This window comes from Hemitrygon akajei, chromosome 8 (assembly GCF_048418815.1).
Source record: "Hemitrygon akajei chromosome 8, sHemAka1.3, whole genome shotgun sequence".
Taxonomy (NCBI): Eukaryota; Metazoa; Chordata; class Chondrichthyes; order Myliobatiformes; family Dasyatidae; genus Hemitrygon; species Hemitrygon akajei.
In genome coordinates, this window is record NC_133131.1 from 119075630 (window position 1) to 119099760 (window position 24131).

The following is a 24131-nucleotide window of genomic DNA, read 5'->3' on the forward strand; positions in this document are numbered from 1 at the left end:
AGTTTCTACCTTTTCCTGTATATTTTCAATACTGTAACACTTTACAGCACCAGTAATCAGGGTTAAATTCCTACTGCTGTTTGTAAGCAGTTTGTACATTCTCCCCATGACCACGTGGGTTTCCTCCAGGTGCTCTGATTTCCACCCACGTCCCAAAGATGCATGCACATGCTTTGTTGGCGTGAGAATCATTGTGACATTGTGAGGTGACCCAACACACCCTCGGACTGTGTTGGCCATTGACGCAAATGACGCATTTCACTGTATGTTTCAATGCTTGGATGTACATGTTACAAATCACACTAATCTTGTCATCTTTAAGTTCTTGCAATCCTCACAGCGCAGCTGTTATTTATACTCAAAATATATTTTACGTTAATTTGTACTTATGATCTTCTACATGAGAACCATTTACCATTGTTACTTATAGAGTACAGTTCACTGATTTATTGGCCAGATTTTAATGTGCGAATATACGCAGCCTCCTGGGATTTGCGTGAATCCTGGCAACAGGTTATTTTTAAAAGTAGTTATTTTGTGAAATATGATGATGATTGTTTCTTATCCCTGAGAGCTTAGCAGTTGCTGGTCAGTCATGTTCACAGTCATATCTGTTCAGTGAAGTCAAGCCTAAAGACCACTGGGGTTCCAGAAGGGAATTAGATATATGGAAAGAATTTCAACAGTTTACCCAAAGGAATGAATGTTTTGATAAGAGCAACATTTATATTATTGGAATGTCACCTTTGAAGAAGTATCAAGCAATTTCATGCTACCAGTTACCTTTATACTGCCAGTCAGTTTGTGATGGTAAGATTATAAATAACATGAATAGTGCAGTATGTAATATCACACATTTATAGCTATCAGAAATCTTTCTGGAATATTTTTTATTGCTCGACCTGAAAAGCATTCCTTTGAGCTAGCTAAGGAGCTCTTGGTAACATCATTAGAGACTGAATCCGCCATTGTGCATCTACCTCGCGGAATGCACGTACAGATCAGTTTTGCACTTGCGTTATTTTAGAGACCAGTATTCATCCCTTGCTAATTAGCAGGCCTGCTATCTTGAAAGTAACTTTGCATCTGTGGGAATTGTAAAATAAAAGGTTTTAAAATCAAATAATTTGAGGCAAAACTTCTTGGGAAACCACTTAAGGCAAAAATTACACCGTCTGACCAATGTACATAGGGTCTCATATTTCATTTTATAGAAATACTTTAAAGCTGCATTTATAGATTGTAGATTTATCAGGGATGTTCACAAAGTTGAACAAAGCAACGTATATTCATCAAAATGCTTAGATTACTCTACTTATTACTCAGAACTTGAATGTTCAGTTATGGCAACAAACCAACACTTATTTAGTAGTAAACCAAATTATTTTCCAGTAATCAAATTATTGTTTCACATATTAAATTAGCTCAGGTTATGCACATAAAATATGTAAGTGCTAAACAACTGAATTGGCATATTTAAGTATCACCAATTAAAGCATGGTTCATGAATATCTGAAAGTAAATTATATATTTCTAAGGTTATTTGTGGGTACATTTTGAATCTTTGGCAAAAATGAATAATCTAGACTTGTACAGCATACTGATCAGCAGCCTATTATATTGACAACAGGAGAAGAAAATATTAGACACTTACAGACACGATGTCTCTCGGCGAGCATAAATATATTCACATTTACCATGCATGCAAACATGTTCTGAACAAGGCTGGTAGTTTCCAGTGTACATATCTTCTCTTTGATCACTGGCATCTTAAAGTAAACAAACAATTGTCAGTATTATCTTCACTCCTTTCTTTTGGTACAAGTTTCCTGCTTTTGTTGTCATTCTGCTATTCATGGCACAGGTAATTTTCAAAAAGTATTTAGAGTAATTTAAATTAAATCCCTTCTGTCTTCAATTGTGTTTTACTAACTATCGTATTTCATTGGATAAAGTAATGTTGCTGAACATGCATCACAGTAAGATAGGTGATCTGAAATGAAATACTCCGTTCACCAAGATGATGAGCCCATCTGTCATAAAGGGAATTGTTCCTGAGCATTGCCATCTAAGACCACTATGTAGTACATAAATATTTTCAGCATGCTTCAGACTTTGGCCTTCCAGGTGTAGATATAAAAACAGATCTGTTTGCTGTTCTATTTGACTGTTAAAAGATGAGCTGTTTTTCCTTGCTCTTGCAGGTTATTAGAGATATTTACATGGGACTGATACTCTTCTTTAACACGCACAAAATGCTGGAGGAATTCAGCAGGCCAGGCAGCATCTATGGAAAAGAGTAAGCAGTCGATGCTTCAGGCGCAGACCATTATTCAGGACTGGAAAGTCCCTACATGTTTGCTGAATATGCATTACAGTAAGATGCATGCTCCTCTTCTTTGTATTTGGATGCCAAATAGGTAGGGCATAAACTATGCACTACTGGACCTGATCTTCTGGATTAAAGAAGTTGGTTTAAAACTGGAATTATCCCATTGAAGTCCATCCTTCCCCTGGGTCTCTTGGCTGTAAGTGAATTTTGAATATACTAATAGTCTATATGTTTATCCTTAATTGCAAGTTTTCATGAGGCACCCAACAGCAGCCAATCAGAGCAAGGATTTATTAGCAAGGACGAATTAAAAAAGCCAGGTCCAAATGGACCAGCCTTTCTTTGAGAGGACAGTGTTAGAGTGGGGCCTAGTGTTCACTTCAAGAGGACTAGAATATAAAAGCATGGATATAATGCTGAGGCTTTATAAAGCACAGGTGAGGCATCACTTGGCATATTGTGAGCAGTTTTGGGCCACTTATCTAAGAAAGGATCTGCTGACATTGCAGAGAGTTCAAAGGAGGTTCATGAAAATGATTCCGGAATTGAAAGGTTTGTCATATGAGGACCATTAGATGGCTCAGTGTCTCTACTAACTGGAATTCATAAAAATGAGAGATGACCTCACTGAAACCTACAGTTCCTGTGTGCAGTTTTGGTCAGCTACCTACAGTAAAGATATAAAAAGAGTACAGAGGAAATTTACAAGGATATTGCTGAGACTGGGTTATAATATTGAATAGGTTAGAATTTTATTCGTTAGAACCCAGTAGATTGAGAGGAGATTTGATAAAGGTATACAAAGTTATGAGGGGCACAGATAGGGTAAATGCAAGCAAGTTGTTTCCACTAAGGTTGGTTAAGATTACATCTAGAGATCATGGGTTAAGGGTGAAAGGTGAAACATTTAAGGGAGACATGAGGGGAAACCTTTTCTTCCAGCGGGTGGTGAGAGTATGGAATGAGCTGTCAGCACGAGTGGTGGATGCGATTTTGATTTCAACATTTAAGAGAAGTTTGGATAGGTACATATAAGGGAGGGATCTGGAGGGCAATGCTCCGGGTGCAGGTTGATGGGACTAGGCAGTTTAATCGGTTCAGCACAGACTAATTGAGCCAAAGGACCTGTTTTTGTGCTGTAGTTTTCTTTGACTCTGCATCAAACTTCTATTCACACTGTTGTAGTTTGTATAACACTTCTTTGTTACAATTTTGAATTACAGATTATAATATTAAAGATTTCAGGCCTGAACCAGTGAAAATACAGAGATTCTGAACAGTCTTTCCAAAGTTTGCCAACAACTTGTTTTGGAACACGTTCAATGGACTTGCTGTATGGTTCCTTCAATCTTTCATTGTTTAACTTAATTGTTTTAAAATATTTTAAATGTATAAAAATGAGTAGCTTCATGTCTCGATCACTCACAATTCACCTGCCCACATTCTTTTAAAGTCCATTGCTGCAATTGGACTCCTGCCAGTGTAAAAAAGTGTTTTCTTCTCTTTAGTTTCATTGATTTGAATCAGCAAGGTACAAATTCAAAATGAATTCTTCAGATGACTCACGGCTTTGTCGAAAGTAAAAAGCTGAAGTATATGCCTCTAACATGTCACTGACTGATGCACAGTGGATGGTGTGCATCTGTGGCTGAAATCAATGTCGCTCCATTTTGGGAAATGCAACAAAAGAAGGAGATGGCAGCTCCCTCACTGTGTTATTGCTATTCACTACAGGGCATTCAGGACTATCTATCAGTCATCAATCAAACATATATGCTCTATGCCTGTCATTTGATTGATAGAGGCAGGAGCAGCAAAATTGAAGGAAGAGGAGCCCTGTGTGAAACGGGATGTGCCTTCCAATGAAGCAGCCTGCCACAGCTCATTTCAGAAATCAGCCACAATCAAATATTATTATGGCAGAGAAAGATTCTTGATAAGCAGGATGATAAAAGGTTACTGCAAGTATGTCAGGATTCAGAATTGAGATTCCATCCGGTTAACCATGATCATTTTAGATGGGATTGTGGAGTCAAGTGGCCTACTTCGGCTCCTGATTCACACGTTCACTGTGTTAACTGTATCCGTTATAAATTGCAAGGGTGGAAAGCTGCAGGAGGGGTGTGGGACAGCTGGCAGAGAAGGAGTGTCAAGGGCAGAAGGTGGCCCAGCCCCGAGACACCAGGCAAGGTCAGTTGATTCCAAACGTTTGATTTATTGATCATTACATAATGTCTCCCTGGTACTTTCTGCTTCCTCCCCTCTCCCTTCTGCTTTTCCCACCCATGATTCCTCTCTGCATCCTTCCCATTCTCAGTCCACAATAAGACCCATTTCAGAATCAGGTTTATCATCACTCACATACAGTATGTCATAAGTTTCTTTTTGTGGGAGCAGAACAGTGCAAAACATAAAGTTACTATAGTACAGTGCAAAAGTCTTCAGCTCCCTAGCTGTATATATATGGGGTGGCATGTTAGCATAATGCTTTAGAGTACTAGCTACCTGGGTTAAATTCCCACTGCTGTCTGTAAGAAGTTTGTGCTTTCTCCCCCATGATTGTACAGGTCTCCTCATGGTGCTCCGGTTGCCTCCCACAGTCCAGAGAATTAATTGGTCATGATAAATTGTCCCGTGATTAGTCTGTCTAAAACGGGGGTTGTTGGGTGGTGCAGCTCAAAGGGCCAGAAAGCCTATTCCACGCTGTGGTAGATAGATAGATAGACAGAAAGACTGATGTGCCCAAGACTTTTGCACAATATAAACATTTCACCCTGGTCCAAGCTTCATTTTCAATTATGTATCACCAACACGATCAATGCAGCAACACAAGGTAATTTCCTGGCCATGGAACTCGCCTATCAAGTTATACACACCATCTTAGCAATTATTTTCCAACCAGAGAAAAAAGTTCTGCTAAGTCTAACTAAGCTGTTCTATAATAGCTCTGGTGAGTTCACTTAGTCTAGTTTAAAATGGAGCAAATCTGCAGAAAATGAAAGTGTGTGACTTCCCCAATTCTGGCTTATTCAAATAAATCCTAGTATACCGTAGATTCCGGATTTTAAGCCGCTACTTTTTTCCCACATTTTGAACAGCTTTGAACTTTGCGGCCTTTAATACGGTGCGGCTAATGCATTATTTTTTTTCATGCCGCCTCGTAAACATTTTGCCTCGTAACAGTAGACCAATAAAATTGATGAGTAGTTCACAGAGGTCCAATGAAATTGTACGATAAATCAAGCGCACTTTCACAATTAAATTATTGTAAATCAGTCATTTGTACTCACCTTCATCAACATGGAAAACACTCGAAGCATTGTGCTGCTTTTATGGCAGTTATTTAGTTTATAATATTTTCGCTTAGTAATTCATTTTCTAGTTAAAGTTAGAAGAGTTTTAACTATATTTGTTTTCTGTACTACATCGCGGGATGCTATGACGTCACACCCGGTTTCGCCGCGTCTTGTGGGATACCAGTTTGCGATAAACGGAAAGGAGGGGGCGAGCGGTGGAGCGAAAACGCTGCTTTTAAGTTAAAGGCGATCAATAACTTTTCCTGGTAGGCTGCAGTATATATATTTTTTACCAGTCGTTAGGAGATACTGGAATGTTGTTCAGTAAAGAAGTATACGCAATGTATATTTAAAAGTAGCCGCGTTACGGGCACGGTTCGAAAAAAAGCATTTGCAATATGTATTTGTTTTTGTTACCATATGGATTTAATTAAAAGTTAAAAAATCCTCACGTGTAATATCTTTCTGTGTAAATATCTCATATTACAACGTGGGACACCTGCGGCCGAAAATCCGGTGCGGCCTAAAATCCGGTGCGGCCTTTACAAGTAAAAAATTGATTTTATTTCTAAAATTAGAGCCAGCGGCTTTTAATCAGGTGCACTCTGTAGTCCGGAATCTACGGTATTTATGCCAGTCACAAAGGGTGGGGGGTCCTGCAATTTACCTTTAATTTCTGTTCCCAGCTGAAATCCATTGTCCTTCCCCAAAGAACCAGCGTCATCTAAAAAGAAGCAATAATACATATAAAAGGCTGTTGGCAAAATGATTCATGGCCAACTAAAACCAAAGATGCTGGTCAAGCAGGTTCAATAGAGGAACAAGAACATCAGAGTTAATGCTTCACTTTGACAATCAGTTGTCAGAACTGGTGAAAGTTAGAAATAAAGTTTTAAATGTAAAGGAAGTGGGGAGGATAAGTACCAAAATAGAATGTCTGCTTTAGGATGGAAAGAACCAGAGAACTGACAATGCACACAGTGTGCTGGAGCAGCTCAGCAAGACAGGCAGCATCTGTGGATGGGAATGAACAGCTGACGTTTTGGGTCGAGACCCTGCGTTAGGACAGGAAAGGAAGGGGCAAGAAATCAGGAAAGAAGGAGGGGGGAGGGGAGGAAGAAGTACAAATTGCAGGTGATAGGTGAAACTGGGAGGGGAGGGGTCAAGTAAAGAGCTGGGAAGTTGATTGGTGGAAGAGATAAGGGCTGGAAAAGGGGGAATCTGACAGGAGAAGGCAGAAGACCATGGGAGAAAGGGAAAGAATTGACCTCAAGAGGGATTATAATATGAGGTGAAATAAGGCAACAAAATAAAAAAGTTTAATACAATATCTCACAGAAGAAGTAAATGAATAATCATCCCAAATTACCACAGGAAAGAGGAGTGCTTTGCTGGTTATTTGAAATAAAAATACTCTAATTATTGATCCCAATGTTGAATCTACAATGCTGTAATACATGTTGTCTTAAGGTAGATGGTGTACCTTGTTAAGGACTGCTATAAAAATTGCTGAGGGCATAGAGACCAACGTGGTTGAGGGACAGAATTAACGGGGCAGGGAACTGGTTCACAGTCATATCTGAGGACAAGAGCAAGTATATTATTCTATGTTGAAGGGAACATAAATATAAATGAATCATTGTCTCAGTTGGAATGTGTTAGCTTGTGGAAGGATGGAGAAGCAACAGTTTAAAGGAGAGATGTTTCATTTCCTGCTGTGCGCACGATGGTGCGGTGGGGAGGGGAGCGGCTAGAGACAGAGTGAAACAACAACAAACTTTCTATAGTAAACCGTCCTTTTAAAATGCTGAAAGAGGAGAAGCAAGGAAAATGATGTACTGCTGATACTTTCCTGGTGATATTTCCACCCCACTGCCTTCTTATTCTCGGGCACATTGCTCCTGGGGACAATCATTTTCAGCATGAACAGCACAAGCATCTGCTCATGGTTTTGGGGAAATGAACACTATTACTTTCAAAGCTTCCTGCCTTGTCATTATAGGTTTCAACTAAAACAAACTGGTCAAATCACTTAGCATACTATAGAATCGCTGAGATATAACTTGGCCATTATGTCTATTCCTGCAATGAACTATGTCCATTTTGCCCCACCGTGGACTTCAACTGACTGTATTTTATCTCATATGGAAAGTAAGCTGAGGTTGGAGCTCAGATTTATATCTCCAGAGAGAGAAAAGGGACAAACACAAGTAATTATAGGTTGATCTAAAATTACACAACAATCTGAAAAAGCTTCACTGTGTTCTACTGAGTCAGGTATATTGATTATTGTCTCATCTCCAAGCCGATGAGAAAAATGAATAAATGTTATATTCAGATCCACGCTCTGACATTCCTCTTAATTCAGGTATGAAGAAGCAATGCCAATGGGAGCTTCTGAGTACCTTGCTTTGCCATAATCATTCCATCCCACCAAAAATCATTTATGCATAAAATGTCTCTGCATGCTTCATTGATCTAATTATTTATCTTCTTCCTTATGTCTTTTTGTACTGTCAAGGTGTCTCTAATTGATTGATAATAACTTTTAGAAGAATTTTCATGCCAATAGTGTTTACTTGCTATCAAGGTTTAGGCATCATTTACTAGGTGGTCACCTTCCCAGCGTTTTAAAGGATATCTGTCCATGAGATAGATGTTCAAATTAATTCTTCCAGTGGAAGAGTTTAAGCCTGGCATTGTCCAAATTCATGACAGACACACGAGCCAGAAATGAAGACTGAGATTAAAGTCCTGGCCAAAAGTTTCTTTTTAATCCACTAAGCAACAACTTACTGCATTCTTATAGTGTCTTTTAAATAGCAAAATAAATGCTCTGAAGCACTTCACTTGATATAAATTAAAAAATAATTAAAAAGAAGGAATAGCAAAGTAACTTGTCATTTGGCTAAAGAGGTAAGTGAAACAGAAAACACTCAAAATACTCAGAGAACCATACAACATCTGGGGAGAGAAACAATACTTCAGCTATCACATTAAGTCTAAAAAGAACTGAAGCCAAAACAAGCTTTAAAATTCACAGGAAAAAATAGGAAAAGGAGGAAAGGACAATAGAGAGTGTGGCAGTGGGAAAGAGAATTAAAATGAAGAATAACCTGCAGCTAAGTCTTCTGCAAAGCCATCATTCAATTTGGAATTGTATTCCTGATACAGAGGTCGCTGTATTATAGACATGAATAGAGTACACTGAATTGAAAGACATGCAAATAAATCATTGTTTTACTCAGAAGGAGTATTTATGTCCTTTGGCATTTGAAAGGCATATGTTGATGATGTTGTGACACGTGTGATTGGGAAGATACCAGTGTCAGAGGATGGATACTGGTAGTGATGAAGGAGTGCAGTTCAATGTTGTGGAGGGAATGGTATAAAGAGAAAGGAAAGATTTGAACAGTCAATCTTTCGTGCCGAGATCCTTCATCAAGACCAGATGAATGGTCTCAACTCAAAACGTCGCCTGTTCATTCCTCTCCATGGATACTGCCCGATCTGGTGAGTTCCTCAAGCATTGAGTGTGTATTTCTCTGGATGTCCAGCATCTGCAGAACCTCTTGTGGTTAGGGAAAGATTTGTTTAATGGTGGTAAAACTTGACAAATAGTCTGTCAGGGAGCTAGTGAAATCAATGAGTAAATGGGAAATCCTATTGTGGTTCTCAAAGAAAAGGGAAAAAGGTGAGGTAAAAATAAGGAGCTGAAGTAACAAGAATGAGGGCATATTCAGCTGTGATAGAGAGAATCTATGGTTGAGGCAAAAGAAATATCAGAAGTGTTTTACAGTAAAAGGTGGCATTGACAGAACATTTTTAATGGAAGCAGTGAAACTAGGAAAATGTAATGTTCAAGGCAGCACAATTAATATGATATTGGCAGTCAGTGCCTTTAAAATGAATCATGGCCCCAGATTTGCTGAAGAAACACTGCACCCTGTGAAGGCGACAGGAAGGTAAATTTGGCAACCCTAATTCAGAAGCAGGACGTGACACTCATGCAATCCTTGGAAGGAGATTAAGGGGGAGACTGGTGAATTACTAGAGCAAAGGACATTCCCAATTTCCTTAAAAGCCAGCCATGGATTGAACCCCCACTGGTCTACATGGCAAGATCACCTATTGTGAGGAAATGAGCAAATAAATTGTTCACTCTGAAAATAATTTCAGAAAGGTGAATAAGGAGAGTGAGGGAGGAGGATTATTTTGTCCAGTGTTAAAGGAAAAAGAAAATAATTCTGAAATTATGCTGCTTTTAGGATCCATTTGAAATGCTCTATCAGTAAACCTTTGGCCGTGCATTAAGTTCGAATTTGTCCCTGTTCCTAACTGCACACATGCCCCAAATCTGATTGCCTTCAGCTATGCATTTAGCCTTGTTCCTGGCCACACACTTGGTGCCGTCTCTGACCATCCTCCTGCTATGTTCCAATCATACACCTGACCCCATTCCTACCTCCACATCATAAGAAAAACAAGAGGGTAAGAAAATAAGTGCAGGAGTTGGCCCCTGAAGACAGTATCATTATTAACTATGATTATGGCTGATCTGCTTTGCGCCTCATCTTCTCTTTATGTTAGTTTCCTATCCCCTTTAAATCACTGATCTCTTTCTCTTTAAACACCTCCAATGATCTATGCCCAATAGCACTCTGGGGTAGAGAATTCCAGAGATTTACTACCCACTGCAAGAATACATTTCTATACACTCCTGTTTTAAATGACCACTGCCTAACCTTGTAACTATGTTCCTTTACGCAAGATTCTCCCATAAGTGGTAACACCTCAATGCCTGCACTGTCATGCTCTCTAGGGTTGCGTATGTTTTAGTTCTTCTAAACTCCACAGATTATAGATTTAATTTCTTTAGCTCCTCTGACGGGACAATCCTGTCATCCCAGCAGTTAGCTTAGTATATCTCTTCTAGTGTGCCTCCAATTCCAGTACATCCTTTCTTAAATAAGGGGACCAAAACTGCATTGAACTGTCGCTGCTTCTGACCTTTTCCAGATGTACATCTGAGCCAGTCTCAGCCAGAGTTCAGTTGCACATTTGGCTCCATTTCCATTATATCCATCTACAGCCATATGGAAAGGTGTGACTGCAAAGGGGGAAGTGGGTAATTCCAAAAGGCTCTCTTCCTCACAAAATGCCTGGAGCATGGTCTTACCATAGCCTCTACCATCCTGAAAATCATTCATTCATGTCATTCTTGAATATTAATGACCTAGCCTCTAGTGATCTCTGTGGTCGAAAATTCCACAGGCACCGTCTGATAAAGAAACTTCTCTGGCTTAGAATCTAAAAGGCATACTCCATATACTGAGGCAGTGACCTCTAGTTTTGGACTCTTCAGCTATACAGAACAAATGCCACTCCACTCTTTAAGAAGGAAGGAAGACAAAAAAGAGGAAATTATAGGCCGTTTAGCTTAACCTCAGTTGCAGGGAAAGTCTTGGAGTCTGTTATTATTAAGGATGAGGTTTCGAGGTAATTGGAGACTAATGATAAAATAAGACAAATTCAGCATGGCTTTTATAAAGGGAAATCTTGCCTGACAAATCTGTTGGAGTTCTTCGAGAAAGTAAAATGCAGAGTGGACGGGGGAGAGGCAGTGGATGTCATTTACTTGGATCTTCAGAAGATGTTTGATAAGGAGCCACACAGGAAAGATACTGGCAAATATAGTGGAATGTCTGACAGGTAGGAGGCAGTGAGGGAAATAAAAGGGGCCTTTTCTGGTTGGCTGATCCTCAAGGGTCAGTATTGGGACTGCTGCTTCTCACACTGTTCGTCAGTGATATAGATAATGGAATTGATGGCTTGGTGGCAAAGTTTGTGGATGATACAAAGATAGGTGAAGGGGGAGGTAGTGCTGAGGAAGCAATACGATTGCAGCACGACTTAGAATAATTGGGATTGGGCCAAAAAGTGGCAGATGGAATATAGTGTTGGGAAATGTATGATAATGCACTTTGGTAAAAGGAACAATAGTGTGGACTATTATCTAAATGGCGAGAAGGTTCAAATATCCTTGCAAGACTCCTAGAAGGTTAATTTACAGGTTGAGTCTGTGGTAAAGAAGGCAAATGCAATTTTGGCATTCATTTCAAGGGGAATAGAATATAAAAGTAAGGAGATAATGCTGAGCTTTTATAAGACACTGATCAGGCCACACTTGGGAGTATTGCCAACAATTTTGGGCCCCATATCTCAGAAAGGATGTGTTATCATTGGAGAGAGTCCAGGGGAGGTTCACAAGGATGATTCCAGGAATGAAGGGGTTAACATATGAGTAGCATTTGGCGGTCTCGGGCCTGTACTCACTGGAATTTGGAAGAATGCAAGGGGATCTCATTGAAACCTACTGAATGTTGAAAGGACTAGATAGAGAGGATGTGGAGAGGATGTTTCCTAATGTGGGGACATCCATCACTAGAGGGCACAGCCTCAAGATCGAGGGGCCACCCTTTAGAACAAAGATAAGGGGATTTCTTTTCACCAGAGAATAGTGAATCTGTGGAATGCTTTGCCACAGACTGCAGTGGAGGCCAAGTCTGTGCATATATTTAAGGCGAAGGTTCATCATTTCCTGATCGGTCAAGGCATCAAAGGATATGGCGAGAAGGCGGGATTCATGTGGGATTGAGTGGGATTCAGGATCAGCAATAATGGAATGGCAGAGCAGACTCAATGGGCTGAATGGCCTAATTTGCTCCTATGTCACATGCTCTTATGATCTAAAATAAAGTTTTCACTGTACCTCCTTAGAGGTATTTGGGGCTGGTATCTGTGAATACTCTGCTCAAGTCCCTGTTGCTATCTGAACACAAAAGTCACAACTGAAGGCAGTGATAACGTGTCCACAGCTGTTCAAGTTGACTGCAGGGACTACAAACAACAAGTTGGGTCTAGAAAGATACAGCCAAATATATCTGAAATTTAACTGAGTATAAAACATGGCACCAGGGTTGATAACAGTCTGACTTATTTTCCAAGGATTAATTTGGATTACTTGGCTAGGGAACACAACAACTGATGAGGTCCAAAAATAACAGCTTTAAATTCTGAACATCTTTAATCAGAAGAGAAATACCAAACAATCTGCTGGGGGGGGGGGTGAGCTCTGTGGGGTGAGAAACATTTGGCAGGTGGATGTAGTAGAGGTAATATTACATAGATAGAGTCACTGCTACAATCACAACTAGTCTCAAGTTAGAAGGTTTGGAGGAGGGTGGAGAACGATTGAAATTGGATTGTGTCAGAGGGTGGCGAACGACTGAAATTGGATTGTGTCTGCAGGGGCTGGGGTATTTAGATTGTGTGCAGGCTTGAGTCGGTGTATGAATATGTACCTAAAATTGCAGAAAGGGCACGGAGGGGGGAGAAAAGGCTTGGCAGATCAGGGTTTGGAAAACAGTTGAGGGGTATGGGACATCAGAGTTTTCAATCAGTTGTGGGCTGCAGTCAATTCCATTGTGAGAGGATGGATCCAGTAAATTAGCAAAGGAAATAGACTGGGGGCAAAGTGGGGGTCTAATGACCCAATGACTCAAGCTCATGGGTAAATGATCATGAAGTGGACAACCAACATATCTGCAGACACCTAGGACCAAATATCTGCTTCATGAGTAAGACAATTCATGTTTCTCTTTATCTATTTTGTTGGCTGGTCATATCTATTCTGAAAAGTATTCACTTCTCTTGTGTACCATTGGGGTCACTAGGAGACAACACTGCAACAGTTCTGTGATTCTGCTTTGAATGTAACTCAATAGTCCCACTTCGACTTAAAGTTGACAAAAGGAGTATATGGCATTTGTAACAAAATAACAAATTGTTATGACTTTGATATTAATGACAAAATGGCAGCCTAATTATATATCTTTTGAGTGATTTCCTTTTCTTGAATATTGACAATTTTCATTTTGCTTTCAATATTTTGAGAATGCAGGTGGCCCCCGTTTTATGAACATTCGCTTTACGACAGCTCGCTGTTACGAAAGACCTACATTAGTACCTGTTTTCGCTAACCAAAGAGGATTTTCGCTTTTATGAGAAAAAGATGGCCGCTTTATACGTGTGTTTACCCCGAGAAAGACTACCATGACCATGAAGCTTTGTGCGGGCAGTTGTGTGCGCATGCGTGTACGTTGGTATGCATGTACGTACGTATGCGTGAACGTGTGTAGGCGTGTACATGCTGATTTTTTTTCTCCAAATCGATTTTGGCTCGCTATTTTCCTGATCTGATAAGTGAAACTACACCGTACATACAATATTTCTACTTTATATATCATATAATTCCCGCCTTGACTCTATATTAGTGTTATTTTAGGTTTTATGTGTTATTTGCTATGATTTGGTAGGTTATTTTTTGGGTCTGGGAACGCTCAAAAATTTTTCCCATATAAATTAATGGAAATTGCTTCCTCGCTTTACGACATTTCGGTTTACAAATTGTTTCATAGAAACACTCTACCTTCAGATAGCAGGGGAAACTTGTGCTAGAAAATTGACATCCTGTGGTGACCCACTTCCTAGCGCACTCGAACCGGCTCACAAATAGCCAGCGCGCCGGCACAAAGGCCAGTCCCAAAAGGGCGCCAGGTCTGCTTCACCAACAAAGGGAAAAGCCCGCGCGGGACGGTGAGTACATGCCCCCTACAGCATCCGCACCCGGGGAGGGCGGGATCAGGGAGGCTTTAAAGCGAAGCCGCGAAGTTCGAATAAAATCTTCTTTAACTGCAGTTTACCGACTCCGTGTCGTTATTTCAGCGCTGCATGTAGCACACCACTACAATCCCTTAATTGACATCCCATACAAGACCTTGTCCTTTAACTCTATTGCTACAATTCTATTCCACACCATCCCACTTTTGATCTCTTTAAGTTTCCTTCACTGCAATTTTCTATTGTTTGGAGTTAAGCATAATGCATTAGCAGATGATTCATTCAATAGTTGCTGAGAACAAACAAGCTGACAGGTCCTATTGGAGGGGAGGCAACTTTCATTTAGTACTGCATAATTATTCATGAAAAACACTGCAATTTGTAAGTGTACAATAGCTTTGAATTGAGAGAAATGCAAAATCAAATTCAAAAACACTCAATAGGATGTTACATGAGGTGAATGGAAATGAAAAAGACTGGGTGAAATGCCAATAATTACAAAATGGATGAGCTAATGATGCATCAATTCTGCCTTTTACTTTATCAATTCCAAAACTCTACACATGGATAAGCTGAAATGTTTTTGTACAATTTAAGTGTGTGAGAGCTGGGTGAATTTGGAATCAATGCATCATTTCTGAAAAGATGTTCATTTACCTTGGCATTTACCAATACGTTTTACTTCAATCCACTCCTGTCTCTGGCAAGATGCTTCTTTGACAAGGCAAGGGCTATCATATGACTTTCCATTAGATGCACACACTGGGTTGTAGTTGTATCTGCTGCAGTCTATATTACACACACACCTGATAAAATCAAAATATTCACATTGTACCAAGATGGCAACTAAACCAGTCACTTATACAAATTACACAATCAGGAAACCTATAAGCATAATATTTCCATTTTTGCCCTTTGAAAGTAAAGAGTGTTGTAGATATCCAAGATTAAATATACATACTGCAAAAACATTTATTTTTAAGCATAATCGATCACTTCATTGCTGATGGAATAAATGTTTAATGTGTGAAAGACTGATCAATAGGAGCATCACACAGTCTTTAATGATTTATTTAACATCACAATTGAGACTCTTCTATGAGCAGCATAGCCACAACAGAGACAATAAGTATTGACAAGTGACACATTTTCTTTCACTAACTTGCCTCTTTCAAAAGTGGGTTTGGGAACAAGTTTATATGACTTGGCAGCCAGGCTCCCCTTTAATTTTTAAGTCCCAGTTGCTCTACATAAACACTGATGTTTGTTCAGCTTTGTCGATTTTACTGCCTAGCACACCACTACATATTAGACACCAGTGATCCAATTTAATGTAACTGATTCAGTTATCCTCCAGCTGCACAGAAGTCTTTTGCTTAATATACAAGTGTCTACAGTTTGCTTTCATTGAACTTACTGCTATTGAAGATCATTCTGGCAAACATCAGTTTCAGAAACACATGAATGATGAGAGAATATTTCTTTCTGAGTTTAAAATGTCCATTATTCTTTGCAGAACACACAGAAGTATCCTTCTTAAGAACCATTAAGCAGTCTTTTTTTGAGGATGGGTGGGCATTACCATTACAATAAGCAGGCATCTCCAATTTCCATTAGTAAAAGAGCAAGTCTAAAATACTACTCTGGCAAACAATTTTTTTACAAGGATCAATATACACTTTGTGGCCACTTTGTCAGGTATCTCCTGTACCTGATAGAGTGGCCACTGAGTGTATGTTCATGGTCTTCTGCTGCTGTTGCCCATTCACTTCAAGGTTTGACGTGCTGTGTATTCAGGGATGCTCTTCTGCGCGCTACTGTTGTAACACGTGGTTACTTGAGTTACTGTTGCCTTCCTGGCAGCTTGATCCAGTGTGTACAGACTCTTCTGTCCTCTCTCAATTAACAAGGCATTTTTACCCACAAAACTGCCACTTACATGGTTTTTTTTTGTTTATTGCACCACTCCCTGCAAACCCTAGAAAATTGTGCGTCAAACTGTCCTGTCTGGCATCCCAACAATCATTCCACAGTCAAAGTCACTAAGATCACATTTCTTCCCAATTCTGATGCGTGGGCTGAGCAACAACTGATCCTCTTGACCATATCTGCATGGTTTTATGCACTGAGTTGCTGCCGCATGGCTGTTTAGATATTTGCTCTAAAGAACAGGTGTACAGGTGAACCTTAAGAAGTGCCCACTGAGTGTACTAGTTAGAGCATATAAATATCTAGGGATTAAAATGTTTGTTTTAAATTGAAATAGCTCAGCTTGAACACTAATAGTTGCCCTCATAACTAATTGGATCATTTGTTAAATGTTTACACTTATCAGATGTCCTACTCGTTTCATGAAGGCCTTGAAATTCCAATTTTCTGAAAGGGGAATTCTCAAGACAGCATCTGATCCATGTAAGTACAGAATTATGGACAATTGAGAAGTCCCCTCAGACCTTTCTTTTAATTGCCCATTATAATTTTCCAAGTTCCATTTTGAATGTCTCCAGAGCATAGATAGGAATATTCATATTAATGAATCATTGCTTTGTGTAAGTGAGATACTAGCATTGATGGTACTGTGTCAAGCACCTTTTGAATAGTGGGTCTCAACACAGACGTTGATGGGCCAACCACAACTGCAGAAATGTGGTATTGTGAGAAAATCAAGTCCATTAAGGTCTTTCTGAGGCTGTCAGGGAAGAATGACATTCTATCATGCACCACTGATCCCACTTCATTACTTGGGTGGTAGAAGTTAAAATAACTGAGTCTTGTTTACCCTTGTAGAGTAAATTTTTATCTTCTTGCTTTCTATACCTTATTGTTTATCTCACTTCAGTTTCATCGTTTCATCCAATTGTCCCCATTTTGTCAGACAGCTTGCAGAGATTTAAGTCAAAATTATACCAGCTTGAAATGTAGTTCAAGTGTTAAAAATGACAAGTGTCTTTCATTTGATTAATATTACCTGCATCAATTATGGTGTTATTCTTTATATTGCATAATGCAATAGCTAGTGCACACATATTTCCATACAATGTTGCCAAATATCTCCTGTCTTCTTGTTGACTTGACATGCTAGTTAATGAATTCAGGTAATCAAACAACACAGAAAGAGGCCCTTTAGTTCACCATATCTTTGCTGACCATCAAATATCTGTCAATCCTAATCCCACTAATTCCATTTCTCAGTACTTAGTCTGGAGTCTCCTCTACCTTGTCAATTCAACTGCTTGTCCAGATGATTCCTGAATGTAGTGAGAGTACCTGCTTCCATTACCTTCTCAATTTCAGACTGCAATCACACTCATCTTCAGATCCCCTCAAAGCCTCTTTACTCCTTAACTAAAATCTAAGCCTTCTTGTCTGAGACACTTTTGCCACAGTGAAATATTTCTCCCTATCTCTCCAATCTATGACTTTTATAATTTTGTAAAACTCTATCGATTTCCTCCTCAACATCCTCTGCTCCAAGGAAAGCAATCGCAGCTGTCTATCCTTTCCTCATAACTGAAATGGTCTATCCCATACAACGATGGCTGAGTTTCATCAGTATCCTTTCCAGCATAATCACATCCTTCCTGTGGTGAGACAACCAGGTTAGCAAACAATAATCCATCTGTGGTGAAAACCAGTATGTTTTAAAGTTGCACCAAGACATCCTGTCTTTATATTCTATGGCCCAGCTAATGACATCATATGATTCCATGTGCCATTTTTATCATCTTCTCTACTTGTTCTGCCTACTTTGATCTTCAGACTTTTACACCTAGGTCCTTCTGTTTCTTGATATTCCCTTGGGTCCTACTGTTCATGATATATGTCCTACTCTTATTAGATCCCTCAGAATGCATCACATCAAAGATACGAGGATTACAATCCATCTGCCATTGACTTGCCTGACTTATCAGCTGGTCAATACCATTCTGTAGCCTAAGACTACTCTTCTTACTATCAAAAATGTCATCAGTTTTTGTGTAATCTGCAAATTTACTCATCATATCTTCCATGTTCATAACAAAGTCATTAAAGTCTATTAAAAAAAGGTCCTAACACCAATTCCTGTAGTACAACATAGGCTTTGGTCATAGGTTTTCAATCACATCAGCAATTATCTGCTATCAGCTTCTAACATCTAATTTCAAGCTAGTTTTGATTCAATTTGCCAACTTTCCTTGGATCCCATGAGTTCAAACATTTTGGATCAATTGCCCATATGGTACCTCATTAAAGGAATTACTGAAGTCTAGTAACCACATCAAATGCACTGCTCTCATCAATATATTCTGATATCTCTTCAAAACGCTCAAGTCAGTCAGTCAGACATGCTGACCATTCCTTATCAATTCCTGCCCTTCCAAGTGTAGATTAAGTCTGTCCCTTCATAACATTTTCCCAATAATTTCCCTACCAATGACATTACACTAGCCAGCCTATAATTACCTGTTTTATCTTGATTTACGTTCTTGAATAAAGCTGCCATGTTTGTTGTTTTTCAGTCACCTAGCACCACACCTGCAGCCAGTAAAGTTTTAAGTATTTCCTTCATGGCTCCAACAATCTCTTCACTTGTTTCTCACAGCAGTCTGAGATAGATCTCATCAAGTTCTGGGGTTTGTCTTCCACTAGTTTACTGCAATGATGGCCTACATAGTCAAGAACCCCTCATTCACACCATATCCCTCCTTCCATTTCTGCCAGAAATTTATATTTCTTTCAGTGTTGACACACCAGTCCTCTTTCCTCTTTCCTGGTTAAGCAGACATGTAGCAAAAGTTAAATAAAGGTATTGTTCCAGTATCATTATTTAACTTTTGCTACACATCAGCTTGGCCTCCTGAACTGAGATAGGAAATTCAATTCCATCACAAATCTAGAAAACTTCTTTAGGATTTTAAGATTCTGGCTTATAAATTGCCAGGCTTCATGTTTTGATACTAGGAGTTTCTTATACAAGTACTGAAATGCCAGTTCAATGAATCTACTGTTGGTGTTTAGGAAAGGTGCAAGTTTATCTGACATGAGTTAACAGTTGTGATATCATGCCCATTTTGATGTCAACATGGGCAGTATACAGCAGACAATGGAAAGAACCATCTACACAACAGGAAGTTATCAGTGGAGATGTTAAGTAGGTACAAAAAGGGGCAAATGGATTTCTTTCCAGAGGAGTTAGGAGATGTATTTGGAGAGACTTCACAAGGCAATGGAAAATGAAGTGAATGGCAAGATATCAGAATGGTGGAAGAACAAGTGGAGTGTAAGTCTATAGAACTGAAGGAAGCAGAGTGAGTAACTAAGGTGGTTAAGAAAGAAAATTGTATACTTGCTTTTATTGGTCAATGTGCTGCATAAATTCAAGAGCAGGGAGGTAATGTTAGTATGGTATAAAGCAGTACCTAGGCAGCAACAAGGCTGACGGTGTTCATTGGAGGTTGTTATTGTGGGCTGGTGAACTGGGACGTAGACAGCTGAACTTACAGAGCTCTGAAATTGATAATCTGTATGATGGCGAACCAACAAGTTCTTAACCTTACTTAAGGACAGAATAGGTTATTAAGGTTACTGAGAGCCTGGTTCAACGTGGCCATTAATCAGAAAACAGGCTGGAGTCTGTGGGACACAAAAACTTTGCTGGAGGAGCTGAAGGTGACGGTTTTGACCTTTCTAATGTTTAGGTGAATATGCAGTACTTGCAACTCATACAAGATGAGAGAAACTTATTTAATCAGGTAGATATGATGGGCCAAATATTTTCCTCATAAATTGTCTATGATTCTATTGCCTATCTTTATCTCTACCTCAGATAATTATTTACTGAAACCATTATCAACTCTATTGTTTCCAATTTTATCTTTCCCTATGCTCCCAAGTGGGCTTCTATCTTTGGTTTACTCTCATTTATACAAAGCCAGCTATTCATATGATTTCCCACAAAAAGTAATGGTCAATCACAACCCAATTGTTGGTAATCTGGATTATCAAAGATTAGCACTCACTTCTTCCTCAATGCTTTGATTTAATTTTCATTTTCTAACAGCAATCATCTGTAACCCCATTCTTCATATCTTGGTCTGTTTTCAACCACTGCCACCATATGCCAGTTTAACAATTGCACTCATGTATTCATCATCTGCAGAATAGTGCTCCAATCTCTTTATCTTCTTCTCATTCCTTTAAGACTCTTCTTAAAATAATTGAGTAAGTTTCTTTATATTCTGGCCTGGTGCCAACTTTTAGATTACTGCACTGCACTATACTTGGGGATATTTTTAACATTAAAATTTTGAATTAAATCCAATTTATTTTTGCTTGTGCTTTGAAGCAAATTATGTACATTTAAAATATTCATTCAATGATGATTGAAATGAAACCAAAATAAAATATTTCACCATTGGGTCAAACATTCCTTCAGTTACATTCTTGCCTTTACTTCACATTTGTAACAATGGAGAAGTTCAATATGTTTTTTTTAAACAACCTTACTCCCTTAAACCTATGTTTTTTTTCCAAATACACTTCTGCAACATTTTTTTAAAGTGGAAAAGACATAGACAAGGTTTGCATGATACACTCTTTTACCAAATGCAGAATAGTATGAGAGATACTGATTGGTTGTAATCCTTTGCAAGTAGGCTGTTTCAAATGTGTATATTCACTTGAGGAAGTTTGGTGAATTAACTCAGAGCTATCAAAATGTAATTTTTCTCTAAGGAAAATGGTAGAGGAATATTAGTATATTATATACAGATTAATATGATACAATTGATGAACTCAGCAATATATTTTCTTTACATTAGAAATACATTAATAATGTACTTTTCGTTTGTAATAAGCAACTCAAAAAAATCATTGATGAATGTGAAAATATCTTCAGAGAAACTGGAATGACTTACAGTGACATAAAATTGATTTTCATGTTAATATTCCCTGTGTACTTATTTTAAAACATGTTAAAGAAAGACAACTTGAGTTAACAAATATGCTTTCTATAAGTAGATATGTTCCCAGAGGATAACAGTGTGCTATTTCATTATAGCTTTGCTTCATAGCACAGCATATGCTAAAATCTGCAATTCTTGGTTTTAGTGAGATAGGGTGCTGAAGTATTCTATATAGATTAAATTTATAAACTCTGCTATTGTGGAATACATTCAGAAGGATTACATTCACCATATACAAATTTCTAATAATCTTACAACACATAAAAGATTGTTTTCAATGGATTATTTTAGCATAATGTTCAACTAATAAAAGTATAGGTTTTCTCCAGGATACAGAAGCCTGAATTATGGACTTCCCAGAACATATGAGTGAGCATTTGGAAGACCAGCAGGATGAATAGGGACTGATTCATCAGCTGCTGTGATATTGTGGGCATCTTCTGTCCAGTGGGAGCAAGAAATTTCTGTGTGTCTTCTCTCCCCACAACCATTGGGGATTGGGTTGAGCTGAGCAGTGCTGACCAGACTCACTTGCTCGCTCACTGAAGCAGTGAAAGCAGTTGGCGGTCATTCTTCCTCCACCTGTTCACTCTTCTGTCACAGCAGCTTTTGTTCATTTCAGGAGTTATGACCAGTTTTCAGGAATGGAAACCTGTCATAACCTGGGCACACAGCCTGTACAGATGTGTGTCATGGAAAATATTAGATCACAGGCCAATAAGAGCTGGATATTTTGATTCATTCAAATACAACATCCAGTAATGTGCAAAAGTCTGAGGAACATATATATCGTTAGGCTGCCAAAGACTTTTGCACAGTACTGTGAATTACGTCTTTCCATTTACTGAATAACACAATACTACTGTGCTAATATAAAGCTAAGTACTTCTATTTCTGTTTCCCAACCACCTTCCTATTTTAACCAATATACAGTACTGTGCAGAAGTCTTGGGCACCCTAACTGTATAAATGTGTCGAAGACTTTTGCACAGTTCTGTATTTTTCTTTGCTTTTCTTTTTTATATTTGTTATTAATTTTCTGATGTTTGTTTTCATTTCTCACATTTCTTTCATTTATTATATTTCTTACAATTCTTATATTTGTTTTCATTTTCTGTTGATGTATCAATATCCTGGTTATATTCTTTTCTTTTATTCTTCATGTATGTCATTCTAGTGCTTTGGGACAGAAACGTCTTTAGATGTTAACATTACTATACCTACTGTACAATGGCTGTCAACTGTACTCATCTCCACACAGTTGGTTGTGTTGAAACCAATGGAACTGAATACAACTGTCAGCCAATAACCTTTTTGGCATTTAGCAATGCTGACTGAAGTTCTTTGTTTTCCTATTTTAAATCAATAGAATCCAAAGCTAGTGTCTGATGAAACGGAATGATCTGCTTACAACTCTCCCTTGCAGAAGTTCTTCAGTCAATACAGGAGAATTTATTGTTTTGTTATAGATGCACCATATCTGCTTTGAGTAAGGTAACTTTACTTCAGTATTTACTTCTGCTGTAACTTCTGAAAAATAAATTACCAGACATCCTCTGCATCTTCATCACATTCTGCCCCAAACTTGCATTTTCCACACTTTGCATGTTTTGGCCGTCGTTCTATTCCCGAGCCTTCGTATTCTAAACAGAAATAACATTGCATTTGATTGTTTAAGATTATATGAAAAACTGCATAGAAATAATTAATACAATTACTTTATGTAACCTCTTACAAAATTAAAGAAAGTGATCGTTCTGTGTTCAGGTTCTGAAAGGGATACACTGTCTAGAAACCACACTTGTCAACATGATTTTTCTTCATTGCTTAGATGGTATCTATCATGTGTGATATTTCTTAGTCCCAGATTAGCCATCAGTTTAATAATTTTACTACTTTGCCTATACGTTTAACATCTTATATCCTAAACTTTAATATTCCCTCTAGCCATCACTTATTCTCTTTTTTTCTCCTCTAAGAATTGTGTTAAATCTTATCAGTTCAGCAAAATTTTATGGAAACAACCTACTAACACGCTACACAACTTGGTGTCAAATTTTGTTTGAACATGCTGTGAAGCACCTTGATTGCAAATTTTTCTGGTAGCTTACATAGAATATAAAGTTTATGTTGAAGTAGAGTCTTTACATAGAATTTTTGACAAATTTACTTCCATTTTTCAAACAGACACAATGTCTACATTGAATCATTTGTTTTAATTTTAAGCTGTATGGATGCAGTAACTCTGAGTAAAGCAGATATCACCAAGATGATTGTGTCTGCAATAATTGCACAATAACAAAATGAACACTAAGCACTGTTGCCTTTATTTAAACCTTCCCTGGAATCTTAAGCTTTATTGAAATAAATCTTAAGATTAAGCTTCATTGAATATTAATATAAGGCTTTATGTTAGACGTACTTTGTGAATTCATATATTGGATATTTTATATTAAATTTATTACTTTAATTTGAAATAAATCTTTATTGAAAATTAATATAAAGTTTGAAAAGAGGTACACTTTCATCACTGCAGTTACTTTATTGATGCTTTAATTTTATTTACAGATACAGCATAGTAACAAGTCATTCTGGCCCAATGGGCCCACGCCGTCCAATTACACGTGACTAATTAACCTGCTAACCCATACATAGAAGGAAACAGGTTCCCAGAAGAAACTCATGCAGTCACAGGGAGAATATACATACTCCTTACAAATAGTGGCGGGAATTGAACTCGAGTCACTGGCACTTTAATAGAGTTATGCTAACCTCTACACTGCTGTACCGCCCCACAGCTTAGCTGAAGACTAGAAATATAATATGAAACCAATGAGTCTGTAATATTGTTTCTTATAATTCTTTCAGTTATATATT

General features: G+C 38.3%; 1 protein-coding gene across 1 annotated transcript in view; it reads right to left on the reverse strand.

Annotated features, from left to right (window-relative positions):
- Window positions 1-24131, reverse strand: part of LOC140732195 (tomoregulin-1-like) — a 267865-nt gene that overhangs the window by 18405 nt on the left and 225329 nt on the right. The window contains exons 5-8 of the mRNA XM_073054465.1: window positions 22801-22897; window positions 14968-15116; window positions 6296-6352; window positions 1655-1769 (exon numbers count right to left, since the gene is read on the reverse strand). Of these exons, the coding sequence (XP_072910566.1) occupies window positions 1655-1769; window positions 6296-6352; window positions 14968-15116; window positions 22801-22897 (418 nt within the window). The remainder of the gene's footprint in view (window positions 1-1654; window positions 1770-6295; window positions 6353-14967; window positions 15117-22800; window positions 22898-24131) is intronic.